This window comes from Ursus maritimus, unplaced genomic scaffold (genome assembly GCF_017311325.1).
Source record: "Ursus maritimus isolate PB19 unplaced genomic scaffold, ASM1731132v1 scaffold_19, whole genome shotgun sequence".
NCBI lineage: Eukaryota > Metazoa > Chordata > Mammalia > Carnivora > Ursidae > Ursus > Ursus maritimus.
This window is the reverse complement of record NW_024424341.1, coordinates 52,279,082-52,295,880: the sequence shown is the minus strand read 5'-3', so window position 1 is coordinate 52,295,880 and position 16,799 is coordinate 52,279,082. Positions and strand designations below refer to the sequence as shown.

The window sequence follows — 16,799 nt, the reverse complement described above, 5'->3', positions numbered from 1 at the left end:
CAGAGAACTGTGGCTCATGACCCGTTTGGTTTCCAAAGCTTTGGGCTAGATAGCTGCCACCTCAGCAAATAAAATAAAAACATTAGTACTCCCAAGAACCTAACAAGAGCAAAACATGTGCAAATGGACATATTAGGGTTAGGACAGGTTATGACTCCAAGGCAGTATTTCCTTTGACAGATGAGGAAACTGAGACCCAGCGAGGCAGGCAGGCTACAGTAGCAGCAGCGGATGATGCTCCAGCATCCTGCCCTTCCTCTAGCCGGATACTGGGTCAGGAACCCCAGGAATGGTGCTGGGCCCAGGTCCTCATCAGCTCCTTCCTCTAGCCCACAAAGAAAGATTCCTAGGGAGCCTTAATGCCCACCCTAAGCCCCAATCCAGGGCAGTTTTATTGGTGCCATTTGTAAAAGGCCTTTCCCATCAGCCTCAAGCCTTGGCCTTCCCTTTCGGAGAAGGAAGTTGGTTCCTGATCCCGGCCCCATGGGCAACACACTTGGTCTGATGCTGCTGCAATGCACGTGTGACACTCCGGGTGCAGGACCCTGTGCAAGTCTGCGTCCAACTATGGGGAGCAAGAGAATGTGGAGAGCCAGGTCTGTGTATGGAAGCTGGGCAGAGCCCTGGCTGGCTAGAGAGATGTGTGGGCAAGGTGAGCAGGCCCCGTGTGCACCCTAGCCCCAGCGCCCAGCGTGGCTGAGGTCCAGGGTCGGGGGCAGTAAAATCAGAGATCCTGAGAGAGAAGCCCTTAGGCCAAAGACATGTGTGGAGCAGGCCAGGGCAGAAGCCCAGGGGAGATTCAGGAGGGGGTAGTGTGCATGTGTGCACAGGCCACACGGTCAGGGACACGGTGTGCAGGGGGCCTTTGGTGAATGTGTAGCTATGCCTCCCTCCCGTTCTGATCTGCATGCCTGAGTCCCTGGCCTCCTGAAGCTGAGGGAACACACCAGAGGGTAGGGTTGGGAGGAGTCCGGGAAGGAAACTCAGGTGGAAGTGGTTTAGGCCTCAGAGCCCACATCCTGTGGGAGAGTCTGTCAAGGGGCCAGGCCATCTGTCCCAGTCCTCAGAGCTGCTGGAGTGACAGTCCTCTAGGGGCGGAGATGGATGTCCTCCGGGGGAGCAAGTGGCCCGGAGGCTAGGAGGTGGGTTCAGTCCTGCCAGGTCCAGGATCAGGAGGCCTCAGTCAGGCGCCGTCCTCCCTCCTCCTCCATCAGCAGCAGGCGGCGCCGGCCAGCCTCATAGTCGGCCTCGTCCACACTGACCAGCAGGCGGACAGCCTCCCGGCCCACAGCCTCACGAAGGGCCTCAGTCAGGAACACGCCCCGCAGGGCCTGCAGCAGGGCGCCACTCAGGTAGTCGCCCCAGAAGGCGTCCAGATAGGAGAGCTCGGAGAACTTGATGTCACACACCACGGAGCCCAGGTCCCGGGAGCGCAGCACCGCAGTGGCCTGCCCAAACACGTCCAGCTGCCGGGCCAGTGCCTGGGGCCGCCGGGAGGCCACGCCCTGCTCCAAGGCAGGCCCGTGCTCACAGTACTCTGCTCGCACCCTGAGCCGGATGTCTGCAGAGAAGGAGGGACTGGTCAGGGAGGGGCTAACATTCCACACATGGTGCAATGGGACTGGAGGGCCCACAACCCCTTCCTCCCACCCCAAGCCTCCTCCCACAGGCTCCTCCCACTGCCCCATGGGTTGCACTGCACCTACCCACATCCTTCCCCCTTCTGGTAACCACACCCAAGTACGGGTGACACCCTCCTATGGCCTGGCCTCTGTTATCTCCTGACCTGGGGACCTCCTCTCCCCTCACGTGCCCCACTCCAGCCTCAGCACCCTGCTGCTGCCCCACCCACCAGGCAGGTTCTGCCCAGCCCTGCCTCTCCTTCGGCTGGGGATGCTCTGGCTGGCCCCCTGGCACCCGCTCCCTCACTTCCTTCAAATGCCACCTTCCCAATGAGGCCTCCCCTAACCTCCCGATTTAAAACTTTACCACCACCACCCCAGGCCCCGGCATTTCCAATTCCCCGGACCCTGCTCCATTTCTTCCCAAGGCACTTATGACCTTCTAACCTCGGTGCTTTCCCTTATACTGTCAACCTTATCACCTGTCTCCCCTGGGTGAGCCCCCTGTGAGCCCCTCGAAGGAAGGGACTGTTTTATTCACTGGTGTAGCCCTGCGGCACACAGTAGGCACTTGATATGTATTTGTGAAAGAACCCAGGCATGGACTGATGGATTTGCCTTGCGACAACCGGCCTCACCCCCTCCTGCCGTCAGTGAGACTCCTGTGGGGCCAGCCACATCCCCAGCACCCACCCACCAAGCAAGCGCCACCCAGGAGTCTCAAGGCTAGAACTGGGCCGGCTCCAATGGCAGCAGGTACCCTCTTCCCTCAGAGGCTGAGAGGGTGGGCCATAAGCCTGGAGCTGCCGGGGGCCACTTGGCCACCAAGAGGGGAAAGCATGAGGCCTACCCAGGGTCAATGACAGAGAAGAAAAAAAAGGAGTTCCTCACACGAGCCCTGGAACACCCAGATTCTCAGCTACGATCAAATCCCTTTTTGCTCGGGCCAGTCGGAGCTGAGTTCCTGTGGCTTACGACCCTGCCCACATCTGCCCAAATGAGGTGGCACCTCTGTGCAGGGCACAGGACCCAGGACTTCCTAGACTGTCCCTGTAAATATGACCTCAGGCAGACCACCTCCCCGTGGGATTACTAAACCCCCACTTGTGACTCAGGCGACTAACAGAACATCCTCTCCACACAACACCGGCTGTGAGGATCAGCTATGAGCCGGAAATGACAAGGGCACTACCCACGGATGAACTCATTTAATCCACGAACACCCCGTGAGACAGGCCCTATTATCACCCCAATTTACAGGCGAGCAAATGGAGGCAAAGAGAAGGGAAGTGATTTGCCCAAGGTCGCGTGGCCAGGGCGCTGCAGTGTGCCACAGAGGTCACTGAGCCTCCTGTGCCCCAGAGGGCAGCCTCGGGTCAGTGGAGAAAAAGATTCTAACCCAGGAGCCTTCAGGCACCGCTGTGGGACCTGGCACAAGTCGGCACCTCTCTGAGCCCAGGTTCTTGCCTGAACCAGGGAATTCCGACTCTGAAAGACTGTTGAATAGATTAAAAAGAGAGCAATGGATGGAAAAGAAGGGGCTAGCGCTGCCAACAGCGCCCAGTGGGTGTTCCAAGAATGACAGCCGCCAACAGCTCCGATGTGCCAAATGCTTCACCCTGGCATTCAGCCAGACCGGCCTGCGGGCCAGGGCCCCCTGCAACCCATCTGAAAGACGAGGAAACTGAAGCTCTGAAAGGGGAAGTGCCATGTCCCTGCCTCCCTTCACGTTCCACACAGGGCCAGCAGCAGAGCACAAGGTGGAAGGTAGGTCCCTGCTCCCCCAGATGACTTCTCAGTACCACCTACTTCCTCCTCCCACCCCAAACCCTTCCTCTTTCTGCGAGAGAACCTCACCCTCTCTGTTCGAAGCCCAGGGAACCCTACCTGGCCTTGGCACCTAGGACTTCCCACGGCACTCAGGCCTGACTCCCTTCATCTTAAGAACCACACAAGACCTCCAGGCCCACAGCCTAGACTCCCATGAGTGTCTGACCGTGCCTCCAATTGGTGTGGGCCAGGGAGCAGGGGACTGGGAGGGGCAGCACCTGTCCAAGGCCACACGGGGCAGCTCAATGGCAGAGCCACAGAGCCAGGTGGCAGAGTCTGACAGACCTTGAGGTGAGTCCCGGCTCTGCCACTCTCTAGCTGTGGGGCCTTGGGCATGTGACCTCACCTCTCTGAGCCTCAGTTTCCCCATCTGAAAAACATAAACAGACAAACAAGAGGTCCCTGCTGCGTGGTGCGGTCATGAGGACTGAAAAAAGCAACTCACGAAGCACTTGCCCCAGGTCCTAGGATAGAAGGCACCCAGAAACAGGAACTGCGATTTCGACACCCACCTCTCTACCCCACGGCCCCTGCTCAGGCCTGGCCCTCTCTCGCTTGGGCCCCTAAGTCAACCTCCTCCCTCATCTCCTTCAGTCCCGGCCACGTTCTCCCCTGACCTGCCTCCAGTCCCAAAGGCAGTGCCCCAGCAGGAGGCTTACTCACTCACACGATGACCTGTCTACGTCCTCTGCCCAGAACAGCCCCACTCACCCACCAAGGCCCAGTGCACAGGACCACACATCCCGAGCCCGTGAAACCCTCCCAGATTGCCTTTCTCCTCCGCGCAGGTTGGTGGTCAACCTGCGGCAGAAGCTCTTCAGAGCCTGCCCCGACATAGGAGATGGAAGGATGACAGGACCAGGATGGACTACCGTGGGCCCCATCTGTTCTTTCACCCAACAGATCTATTTATGAAGTGCCAGGAATGTGGGGTGACATGTATGCCCCGCCACCAGTGAGCCTGCAAGATACGGAACCCCAGTTAGGGAACACCTCTCATGGGACAGGCCCTACTCAAGGGCTCTCCCGATCTTCGGCCCTAAATCCTCACAGCATTTTCCTTATCCCCACTGACAAATGAGGAAATCCATCCCCAGACCGCAGTCCATCCTCGGGTCTGTAACACAACAGCATGGCACACAGCGGAAGAGGACACGGAGACTCCACAAGGGAAAAGGAGAAGACCTGCGTTACCAGCCCCGGCCAGGAATCAGTGGCACCAAGCGCCATCTCTCCTTTAGTCCTCACCAAGATGATCAAAGAACAATAGGTGACATGTATATAGTATTTATTGCAGACTGGCGCACACGTCACATCTGCTGACCCTTTGATTCTCCCTGCAACCTTATAAGGCAGTGCTGGTACCTCCTTTCTGCAGATGGGGAAACTGAGGCACAGAGGATGAATCATCTGCCCAAGGGCACATAGGCAGGAAAATGGCAGAGCTGGAATTCCAACCAGGGTGCCAAACTCCAGAGCCCGAGCTCCTAACTACCCCTGTCCTGTTTGCTGCCTCTCACACAATGGTACCCAGAAACCTAGAATTAAAAGACACCCCAAGGGCCACGAGAAAAAATTAGAGACAGCAAGGTGTAATTTAGATGGCAACGATTAGATGGAACCTCTCTAGGAAATGACACTGGAAGTAAAATGTGAAGAACAAGTAGGTCGAGAATGAAAAACAAGGCGAAGGAAGAGCAGCATTCCCAGAAGAGAGAACGGCCCACATCAAAGTCCAGAAGCAGAAAATGAACTTGAGGCGTTCACAGGCTGGGGGCCAGGGTGGCTGGACCATGTGGAGGAGAAGGGCACCAGGGGATGACTGGAGGGACGGGGCGAACCCGGCGGGGCAGGGAGTCCAGGGCCTCCCAATGTGACCACATCCCTCCGCACCTCAATGGCCTCCTTCGTAACACCTCACCCCAGCACCTGCTTTCGTGAGGTCGCTTTGGGGATTACACAGCTGGACGCAAGTAAAGAGCAGAGGCCAGTGCCTGGCACATAACGAGCCCTCCGAGGGCCTCAGGAAGGACGTGAGCTCACAGCGAGATGACTCCGGCTGCACTGAGGAAGCGGCAAGGCGGTCAGGAACAGAGCCAGGGCAGGGGTCGGGGAAGGCCGCAAGTCCAGGACAGACGCAGCAGACACGGAGAGAAGTGGATGGACCGGCCCAGGTGTGTCCGTGACAAGCAAGGTGGGAAGAGCATCTGGCCCCCGTGTGACCTGAGCTGGGGGCTGGCTAAATTGCTTCCTCTAGCCAGGAACACCTAGCATTTAGCAACAGTCCCTCCTCCACTTGGGCAGCTGTGCAGAAAGGCTCCCTGTCCCCAGGGCAGAGGGTATGGCGATACCTTCTTCATGAGGAGAGCTGCTCTTGCTCCTGCACTCAGGTGGGCCCCAGCCCCCTCTTGTCCCCCAACCCCACACCTCATCCCTCTCTCTCTTCCAGGGCAGAATGAGATGCTGAGGGAAACGGGCGGGGATTCCCAGTGGGGTCTAGGGAAGGGACAGGCACAACGGGGAGAGAGGCGGCCAGAGCGCTCTGATGGAAAGACCCCTGCCACTCCACGGCCAGCACCACCCTCCTCTGGACAACACTGGCACCCATCCCTTGCTTTAGTCTTTTCCCTGGGACGCAGCTAGCATCACCGTGTCAAATGTAAGATTCTACTGAACTAACAGATTGAGGCAATGAGGAGACGTCCCCACCAACGTCAGGGAAAGATAAGCAGCCCTTCACTACCTGCTTCCTGATGGAAGGCCACAATACCACCTGGGAAGTGAGCTTGAAAATGAAACATCACACTAAAATCTGATCAAGCCTCTCCAGACCAACCACCGATTTTCAGGAAACACAGACGATAGGGGACCGTATCAATCAACTCGACTGCAGGATGCAATCGCCAAAATCCAGTCTTCAGGAAACACGACAGGACAACCACTTTCAACAAATGTAAGACTAGGGGAATGGGGGGACAGAGAATTGGGCATGGCGGGGGAAACCTCAGAGATCAGGAGGGACTTAATGAGAGCCAGCACTAGGGCGCCTGGGTGGCTGAGTCGGTTAAGTATCAGACCTCCCCTCAGGTCGTGATCCCAGCATCCTGGGATCGAGCCCCACATGGAGCCCCACATCGGGCTCCCTGCTCAGTGGGGAGTCTGCTTGTTCCTTTGCCCCTTCCCCTCCTCCTGCATGCTAGCGTTCTCTCTCTCTCTCAAATAAATTAAATTTAAAAAGACAGAGCCAGCACTTCTGAGACAACTGGACATTAGAGCACTGACTGGACATCTGACAGTAAGGAACTCAATTTTTTCGGTGCGGTAATTTTTTAAAGAATTCTGATCTTTCAGAGGTACACAGTGAAAAATCCACAGATGAAATAACAGGACCCCCGAGAGTGACTCCAAAACACCGTGGATGGTGCAACAGGATCACCCGCGAGCTGACAAGGGCTGAGGCGCAGTGAGGGGGGAGGGGTCATCACGCTGGTGTGCCTCCTCTGTACCTTCTCCACAGAAAACAGGGGAAAAAGCAAAGCTCATCCTGTCACTCAAATCCTCTGGGGCTTTCCATCACATGCGGCAATGAAATCCCTGGCCCATGGCCCTGCAGGACGAGCCCCCCACCTCTCCTGCACTGACCTCCCAGCAGCCCCCTTGCTCCCCAGGCTCCAGCCTGGCCAGCTTCCTCACCATCCCTTCACCTGGCTCACTCCTACTCAGATCTCGGCACCAGCTGTCCCCACATCTAGAACACTCTTCCCCAGCCATCCACACGCTCGCTCTGTCTCTTCCAAGAGGGCTTCTGAGACCACCCTACCTTGAAAATACATCTAAAACTGCATTTTCCAAGACTCCCTACCTCCTTGACCTGCCTTCTCTTCTCAGCTGCCATCTGAAGTTTCTGTCGACTTTCTCCTCCCACCAAAACACCCGCTCTGTGAGGACAAGCGCCTCCCATCCCTGCTGTGCTGAGAGCATACTAAGCGCTCTATACTCGTGAAGAACAACATGAACCAACCCTGCCACTAGCACAGTGTGGGGTGTCACTCCTACCTCGGGGCTATCTTGAACACTCAGGGCCAGGCAAGTAGCACGCCCAGCACAGCGCCCAGTGAATGGCCCCAAAAGGGATGCGGAAACTCAGAGGCCCTGCGTCCAAACCTGGAGTACTCTGGACACCCTTCCCCTTGGGAAACCCAGAGTTTGGTCTGATTCTCTCCCTCTGGGGAGGGCAGCTGATTAGAGATTAAGCCCCACAGCTGTCACACACGAGGGGAGCAAGAACAGCAGGTCACTCCAGTCTGAAGGAGCCTCCTTCCACCCCTGGGCTTGGGCCTCATTAAAGGTGAGGTATCCCGGCTTTCAGAGGGAACCACCAGGGCCCTCCCGGGGAGAGCTTCCCTCCAGCCCCACCCTGCCTAGTGAGTCAGCAGTCAGACCTGCTTACAGTCCTCCCAGCAAGACCCGGCCACACCCTGCGTACCAACCCCCCTGCCACAGCCCTGGCCCTCAAGGAAGAGACCTGAAGCCTCTACCTGCACCAAGACCCCTCCCCAGCCTCAGCTCAGCGGGTTCCCCTGGGAGCCAGCCTGGTGGCTCTGCTCAGGACTGCCTGCCTCGGGGGAGAGTCACACCAGGCAGCCAACCCCTCTAGCTGAGGGTTGTCAGAGGACACCCGCCAGCTCTACTGGTCTGTCCCTCCCAGAAGCACCCAGCGCAGGTATCTGCAGCCTCATCGGTAGAGTGGATAGGACGCTCGGGAGAGAGAGAACCAAAGAGGTGTGGGCTGAGTCAGAGTGCACCCATCCATGCCCATCTACACCCCTCAAGGACACGTGGAATTTCTCAAAGCACGAATCTCTACAGCAGCCCACAACCCACCCGGCCTAAGACATGTATAGGCCCAGGCTGGCCTGTTCGTCCCCCCCTTCTCCCCAACAGAACTTCTCCAGGCCAGACCTTCTGCCTCTCCTGCCAGGGCTGTCCAGCCTCTTCACTCCGTGCCCTGCTTCCTTTTTAATTTACTTAAACATGTACCTGTCACGGTATGTACTGTATATATCTATACCTGGAACAGTTCTAAGCACTTCATAAATCATCACTCATTCATTAACTGATTTTCCAAATGGAGTCAGAGTTCCATCAAAAGCAGGTGTCAGATCACCTCAATCCCCTCCTGAAAACCTGATATAACACTTGCTGCATGGAATCAAATTCACACTCCCATCCACCCCGAGGTCTGCCAGGCCCGGTGGCTTGGCTCCTGCCGGGCTCCTCCACCCACTCCCCACCCTCTGTGACCGGCGCTATCTAAAGCAAGCTTCAGTTTCACTGATCTGTCACCCTACTAGAAGGTCACCTCCCCAAGGGCAGGGCCCTCACTGCTATTCCTGTCCCAAGCACACGGCACACCGACGGCAAGAAGACACACAAACCCGCACGCAGAGCACAGCATGGGCCCCAGGACAGGCACTGGGGCAAACACATCACCGGGTTAATTCATTTTCTCTCTCAACAACCCCAGTTGGACAGCACCCTATCAGCCTTCTTTTACACAGAAGGGTTCAGGCACCCGCCCGAGGTCAGACAACCCATCTAAACGCCAAGGCTAAGAGGTGAATGTGGCAGCGGGCCCCAGGATCCTCATTTTTTATCTGCACGTGATTCCGCTAGAGAGTAAGTAAACCTATAAAAATGTTTACTGAAAAAACAAATGAAATTGAGAGCAAGGGGTCGTCAGGAAAAGCTTTCTAGAGGAGGTCGCACACGTGATCCTTCCACGACGGGCAGGACAGAGACCAGCAAGACGAGAACCATGAACGGGAAGCCACCGCCTCCCCACTGGGTGGGCCGCACTCCGCACAAGTGCCTGTCTCCGCCACCCTCGGGCTCAGCAGCCGGCCGCGGGCACCATCCAAGCATTCACCGAGGCCCACAGATACCTACCACAGGTCACTTTGCCTTCTGAGGCAGGTCTGGCTGGCTCCTGCAGCTGCTGGGGGGCGGCGGGGGCCCCTCTCCGCCGCCGTCTGGCACCACCACTGGGCCGGCCCCGACTCCGCCGCTGCCGCTTGGTCGGTGGGGAGCCTGCGGAGAGGAAGATACGGCACACTGAGGCCCAGATAACAGACAGAGCACGGAGGCAGGGGCCTGCAGAAGAGCTCAGGGCTGGTCTGAGACCCCGGGTGAGCCCCTCTGCTTCCTGGGCCTCAGTGGCCCCATCCGTAAGATGAGCAGTGAGTATAACCTGGCGTCATCTAGAGAGGCACACCACACCACCCGGCAGCCCCACTCCCACATGTGACCCTGAAGAAACCCCTGCACAGCCACATCAGGAAACAAGCAGGACAACAAACCACCTGGGCATTGCTGACAACTGTCTAAATGTAAACACAACGTAAATATCTGGCAAGCAGTACACAGGGTAACTCACGGTGTATACTGTGTAGTGAACTAAAAGGTACAAAACAAGTGTCTACAATTTGCTACATCTTGCATAAAAGAAAAAGAAAATAAGAATATATACAAACTTGCTATTTTTACAATACAAAACACTGTAAAGACAAATAGGAAAAACCTAAAATTAGTTACCAATCACTAGGGCGTGGGGGCCAGTGGAAATGATCCTTCTAAGAACATCTTCCTCACACACGTTAGTTTTGACTTTTGGGTCATAAAACTGTTTTACATACTCAAAAACTTAAAGATACCAAAAGAAAAAAAAACCCACCAACCATAGAATTTAACAGAAACAAACGAACCTAGATGTATATATAATTGGTAACACGAACTGGAGAAGAATTATTTCAAGTAACTTGGAAGAACATTCTAACTGTAAACTCTCAGTGGGATATACTCCTAGGACAGGAAGAACTGCAAATAAATGGTATATTCATTCAGTAGATATAGTCAGCAGCGGTACCGACGTACTTCCAAAACTATGACTGTCGTAAAACAAAGCAAATAAATCTGTTATCTCAAAGTCACTAATAACCAAAATTTTTAGTGTACAAGAAACCAATCTTTGTAATATTAATTTTGAAAACACTAAGACGAATTTTTTTTGGCGGCGGGGGGATATAGCGTGCACGCATGCGTGCTAGAACAGGCGGGACAGAGGGAGAGAGAATTCCAAACAGGCTCCCCGCCCAGCACAGAGCCCAACACAAGGCTCGATCTGAGGTCATGAGATGAGAAAGATGGGGCACATTGAGATTATGACCTAAGCCTAAATCAAGAGTTGGACACAACCAACTGAGCCACCCAGGTGCCCCCCAAAATATGAATTTTTTAAATATTTTATTTATTTATTTAATTGACAGAGAGAAAGACAGCGAGAGAGGGAACACAAGCTGGGGGAGTGGGAGAAGGAGAAGCAGGCCTCCCGTCAAGCAAGGAGTCCGACGTGGAGCTCGATCCCAAGACCCTGGGATTATGACCCAAGCCGAAGGCAGATGCTTAATGACTGAGCCACCCAGGCATCCCCCAAAATATGTATTTTTTAAAAGCAATTGCTAGCTCTGTTCACTTAAAAGAGCCCAGAAACAACACACACACTCAGCTCCCAGGTGTGGGTCTCTAAATGCCAGGGCCTCTAAAAGAAATCGGGCTTCTGGGAAGAGCTGATTCCAAAGCTGGGGAAGGAAAAGTACAAGCTGAGTCCACAATATCTTGCAGTGCCACAGAGCAGGGAGCCCAAAGAGTGATGGGGCTACATCAAAAAGACAGGAGGAGCTAGTCAATTCGAATCTCAGGAAGAATGACTAATGCGTTCTAACACAGTAAATAAATAATTATACAGGAATCCATAGTGCTGCTCCCCCTCCTCCCAAGAAAAGAGAGAGAAAAAAGGAAAAGTCTTTAAAGAGTGCTAGCTAATACACTCTGGAAAAGAATGAGAAAAATCACCATTTTGTGAACACCAATGACATCACTGGTTCGAGAGATCACCGATGCCCGCTAAACTGACTGGGGATGCTGTTGGGGACTAGGATGTGCTGAAGCGTCACCCCACAGATGGACTAACCATTACAGGGGGAAATGTCCCTTTACGAAGGACAAATACGGTTAGACACCACCTTAACCAAGTGCTCAAACTTGCCCAAAGCAAGAAAACCAGACCGTCAGCCTCCTGATGTGCTCCAATACGAAGCACGCAGCATCAACCAAGGAGCATTCTTGCCAAAACACGTAACCTGAATCTCATCGAGCCTCCTGACCCACTTTTCATTGCACCTTACCTTACTTCACTCAACTCTCAGTCCTGGAAATTACACTACACTCTTCTGACCACACGTTTACGGGGTTTTCAAGTTTCAAGTCAGAAACTAGAAACAACGCCCAGGGGCTGCTGCCATGCTTGTCTCCTGGGCTGAGGGTGTGGGGGCTTGCTACTTCACGGGAGACACATCAGTTCCAGGACCCCACGAGGAAATGATCGGACACTTCTAAAACAATCGTGACATTCTACAAAACAAGGGGCCTGACAGAGTCAATAAGTCAACATCATGGGAAGAAAAGAAACAAATCTGGGGCAGGGGAGGAGTTTGGGCCTCAGGTAAGAGATTAAGGAGACATAATAAATGAACGCAGGGGCGCCTGGGTGGCTCAGTCGGTTGAGCATCTGCCTTCGGCTCAGGTCATGATCCCAGGGTCCTGGGATTGAGTCCCGCATCAGGCTACTTGAAGCAGGGAGCCTGCTTCTCCCTCTCCCTGCTACTTCCCCTGCTTGTGCTCTCTCTCTCTCTTCCTCTCTTGGACAAATAAATAAAATTAAAAAAAAAAACCCTAATGCAGATAAACTCAACTATGAGTGGGTTTTGAGAGTGGAGACCATCCTGAAGAGACATGAAAATGAAACATTAGGATATCAGAGGATTAGTATTTATTTTCTTAGGTATGATTATGGTCTGGAGGTGATCTAGGAGAATCTTCTCATTCTCAGGAAATCCCTACTGATTTAGTAATAAAGTATCCTAATGGCTGTAACTTACTTTCAAAGAGTTCAACCAAAAATCCACTGTTACATACATACACGCATAACACAAAAGTGCCAAATGTTAAAATTACTGAATCGAGGTGGAAAATAGGAGCATACTCACTGCACTCATGTTTTAACTTCTCTGTATTTCTGAAATTATGTTTGAATAATTTAGGAACAGGAAAGAGGAGACAGCATAAATGAATTGGCAGGGCAATTAAAAGAAACAAATTAAAGGTACTTGACATGAATAAATCTCAGAAATGTGACCAGCAAAGCCAGCCACGTGAAGACTACCCACCGTGGGATGTCATTTAGATGCCCTATAAAACCGCCACAAACCATTCCATACGTTGCTTCCGGACACATGCTTCTGTAGAATAAACACCACACACAAAGGAATGCAGAGACAAAATGACCCCTCAGGGCCCTTCCCTGATCGGCCGGGATGGAGAGGGTTCATCAGGGTTCAGGAGGAAGAAAGGGACGCTGCCATCATGTCCACCCAGCGAGGCTCACCTGTCTCCCACTGACCCTGCTGGGCGTCTGAAGTACTGCTTGATTGCCGACGGCGACGGCGGCTGCCTTCAGTCCTTTTGGAAGAAGAGCTGGAGGTCCCATAGTTGTAGCGTTCCGGAGACACTTCAGAAAGAGAAGAACATAAAGAAGTATTCACAGCCTCCAGCCCCTCCCTGGCCCAGCCTCCAATTCCCACCCGGAGATGGACTCCTGCCCCATTCGGTGCCCAAGCTCCCCAGAGCTCAGAGCCCAGATAGCCGCTCCCTCTCAAACGCTCCCTGCCCAGTGGTTGCTATATGCCTACAGAGATAGAGGGGACTCGTGACCTCCTGGGGCCATCCAACCCATGTCTACAACAGCTCCAACTGTCAGGGTTGGATTCTGTAAGCCAAGTCATGGTCAGGATCCCCGAAATGCTGCGCGCGTCCCCCCCACCTCGGACTGCCCCCAACGCTTCCTTACTCCCAAGGAGTAAGCAGGCTCTCCAAATCCTCTATTCCATAGCCTAACCTCCACATGCATTTTTCCAAAAACACTGTCGGCTCTTCTCTAGTGGCACCCTTCTCCTGGTTATCCAATTCCCACAGGCTTCCTCTGGGCGAGGGACGTTCGAAATCCCCCTCTGCAACTAGCCACTGCACCCCTAATGACCAGCCAAGATCTCAACAGCTCGAGGCCTACACACACACAAGACTCCTGTCCCTTAAATCCTTGGGCTCCTCACCTTCTCAGAACTGCTCCTCCAGGAGCACTTCCCTCACAGGATTAAGGGCATCAACTCAGAGCCAAGCTAGCCAGGTCTGAATCCTCACTCCCACACTTTCTACCTGGGTCGTCAACAAGTCCCTGCGGGAAGTGGCTTCTTCCCTCTCTGCTCTTGCTTTGTCAGTCTCCCCTGCTCCTGCCACACTGGTCTCTGATGATACCAAACTCATTACTGACTCAGGGCCTGAAAGCTTGCCTTTCCCTCTGCCTGGCATTTTCTCTTCTGAGATCTAAGCACAGTCCGAGTAGAGCCTCCGTTTAAACATCACTTTCTCAGAAAGGTTTTGACTGGTTATCCAATTTGAGGGGGGGGGGCTTGCTTCACTATGAAGCACTCCCTACTTTCTTAACTTTGCTCTAGTCTCTCTAAAAACCAGCTATCTGCCTTAACAGCTGCTTCCCCCCACTAACATAAGCTTCATGAAACAAACACTTTGTCAGTCCCAACACCTTGTACCTCCTGTGCTCAGCACACAGGATTCAGTTCTTACACGTGGGCAAGCTGCTTAACTTCTCTTAACCCTGTTCTTTTCCCTGTAAGATGAGGACACTAACAGGACTTCCTCATGGGATTACTGGGAGGATATAAGGTGACAGTTCACATGAAGAGCTTACTGCCGTCCTAGCATGAAATAAGCCCTCCATAAACAGTGGCCACAAACATCACTGATGTGGCCAAATTCCACAAGCTCACCTCTCCCAAAGCCATGCCTCCTCCCTGTCGTGTGCCTCATTGATACTCTGAGAGAAGGGGAGGAGCGAGTTGGGACATAGGCTGATATGGTGCTATCCGTATCAGGCCACCATGGAGGCACAGCGAGGACCAGGCCCCGTCCCCACCGGAAGTCTGTCGCCCTCCCATTCAACCATACCTGGCCGGCGCCTCTTGCGCGCCAGATGCGGCAGCAGGTCGTGGCGCGCCAGCACACGCAGGAGCTGCCCCAGCAGCCGAAGGTTGCTCTCGTCGCACTGCCCGCGGCGCTCCAGCTCCAGCAGCAGCTCCAGGCCGCTTCGCGCGCGGGCCAGACCTCCGGCCGCACCGGGGGCCTCGTCGAGCAGGAAGGCCAACAGCTCCAGCTCGCACTCGGTCAGCTGCCCGCCTACCACCTCGAACATACGGTGAAGCGACAGCATCCCGTAGTAGTCCAGGCATTCATCCTCCTCCCAGCTCGGAGCCGGGGTCAACCCGGACAGCGCCATACCCGGGGGAGGGGGGCGGCACAAGCTCTGAACCAGGGCCTAGAACCCACAGAGCGGGGAAGAGGCAATGGTCAGCGACGCGGGGACCCGAGCCCCGCCCCCGCCGGTGCGTCTCCCCCGCCCCGTCCTGCCGGACAGGGCCACCTTCGCACCCCAGTCTTCTCCTGCCCCTCCCCTTCCCCCAGAAAGGAATGGTATCGCCCGAGGTCCCCTAGTAACAGGTCGAGACGCTAGACCCCGCTCGCCCTCCCACCAGTCGGGCCGGCCCAGCCCGAACGCCCCTCCCCAGATGGTATGTCCCGAACCAGCCCCCGGACCCGACCAAGTGATTCGGTCGAACAAGCGTGGGGGCCCATCCCGGGGAACCCTGCCGACTGCCCTTTGACTCTGGGCAGCACTGTCCGGACGTGCCCCTTGTCTCCGTCCAGTGGTATTGTCCGATCAGCGCCGCGGCTCCGCCCAAATGGTACCGTCCGAAAGTGACTCTCTGCCCCCCACAAGTGGAACCGACCAAAGCAGCCCGTCGCCCCACACAGGTGGTGCTGTCCGATCCCGACCCCCTCTCCCTGTTAGGGCGGTACCGCTCTCCCCCCAACACCCAGGTGGTTCCGTCTACCCTCCACCAGTCGCCCTCAGGCCTCTCTGGATCCTCACCGGATTCCGGCGTCTGACGACTCCTGGGCGACGGCCGCAGCCACTTGTTTTGGATCTTTCTGGCACCTTCTCTATTATTATGCCTGCGTCACCTCGCCCCTCCTCCTTCCCCCAACTCGCGCAGGTGCGACCGCCACGCCCCTTAGGCGCAAGCGCAGAGTGAAGCTTCCAAGCCCCACCCCTCCGGGCCCGCCCCCAACCGTAGCGTCTTGCCCACCAGTGCTGCGCCTGCGCAAAGCGAGAGTGATTTCCGTGTCTGAGTTGGGTTTGGTACCTGGTTGCCGGGTTGCTTCTGTGACTTAAGCCGCCAGGTCTTTATTGCCCCACTTAAGCCGCCAGGTCTTTATTGCCCCAAGTCAAGCCCTGTTGGAATTACGCATCTTATGGACTACAGCCCCATCCTAAACACGATCTAGACGCCCACATTACCACTGTTCCCAGCTGTCCATGGCAAAGGACCACAATAGCAACCGTCCTGGCTTCAAATAGCTCCCAGGCCCTTTATGCTCTGGACTTGGACGCTCCCCCATCAGCCTGCCCCTTACTCCTAATGGCAACCAGGAACCTACGTCCCAACCGTGCCATCTCATGACCCCAACTGGAATCTCCTTTCATCCAACAGAAGCCCCCATCTCTGAAGTTCCTTCCCCTGATCAAGACCAGAAAGCTCCCCCATCTCATGTTAGGAACCAATACCTCCTTCCCGATTGCAATAGGCCCCTCTATTCTGACTGTTCACTTCCTGATGGCATCCATCATGGTCCCCTGTTACAGTTAGACACCCTCTTCCTGACTCAAACGCCCCCCCAACCCCTTCCAATCTCTGCCCTCTAAGGTCAAGGGACCTCCCAATATGCCCTGGCTAACCTGCACCTACAAGTTGGCACTCTGGCAAAGGCAGGTCCCTACCAAGAAAACTGGAGTCCAGGCTGCATGTCTGAGCAGTTCCCCTGAGGCGGGGCCTTGGGCATGGTGGCCACCTCCCCACCCCACCCCCACGCACACCTTAGGTGACTCAAGGTCAAGGCTCTCACGTACCTTGAAACAAGTCCCCTCCACGGAGTGGTTCCCACAGCTGGAATTATCTCCCTTTGAAAGGCAGGGGACCTAGGTCCTGCTTGGCACTGCGTCAGCACTGGCTCTGCTTGGGCTGCAGAAGTGAACCTTGGAAGCGTCCCTCTCTCTAATGGCAATTGTCACCTATTGAGGCCTAGTCCTGGACCAGA

The 16,799-nt window shown here is 55.0% G+C and overlaps 1 protein-coding gene across 1 annotated transcript; it reads right to left on the bottom strand.

The window, feature by feature from the left end:
• Nucleotides 1–360: 360 nt before the first annotated feature.
• On the bottom strand, nt 361–15,702 carry DEDD2 (death effector domain containing 2). Its single transcript, XM_040634048.1, has 5 exons — nt 15,574–15,702; nt 14,592–14,958; nt 12,955–13,077; nt 9,402–9,542; nt 361–1,561 (listed from the first exon to the last, which is right to left on the bottom strand). The coding sequence occupies exons 2-5, from the start codon at nt 14,917–14,919 to the stop codon at nt 1,170–1,172; spliced, it is 984 nt and encodes a 327-aa protein (XP_040489982.1). The 5' UTR covers nt 14,920–14,958; nt 15,574–15,702; the 3' UTR covers nt 361–1,169.
• Between the last annotated feature and the right edge of the window lie 1,097 nt (nt 15,703–16,799).

Bases quoted from the DNA above. Each gene is read 5' to 3' on its own strand.
- DEDD2 (XM_040634048.1), bottom strand. From the start codon at position 14,919: ATGGCGCTGTCCGGGTTGACCCCGGCTCCGAGCTGGGAGGAGGATGAA. The intron at 9,543-12,954 runs GTGAGCCTCGCT...TCCTCTCCGCAG, and splicing joins GCAGGGTCAGTGGGAGACAG to GCTCCCCACCGACCAAGCGG. The intron at 1,562-9,401 runs GTAGGTATCTGT...CCTTCTCTGCAG, and splicing joins AGAAGGCAAAGTGACCTGTG to ACATCCGGCTCAGGGTGCGA.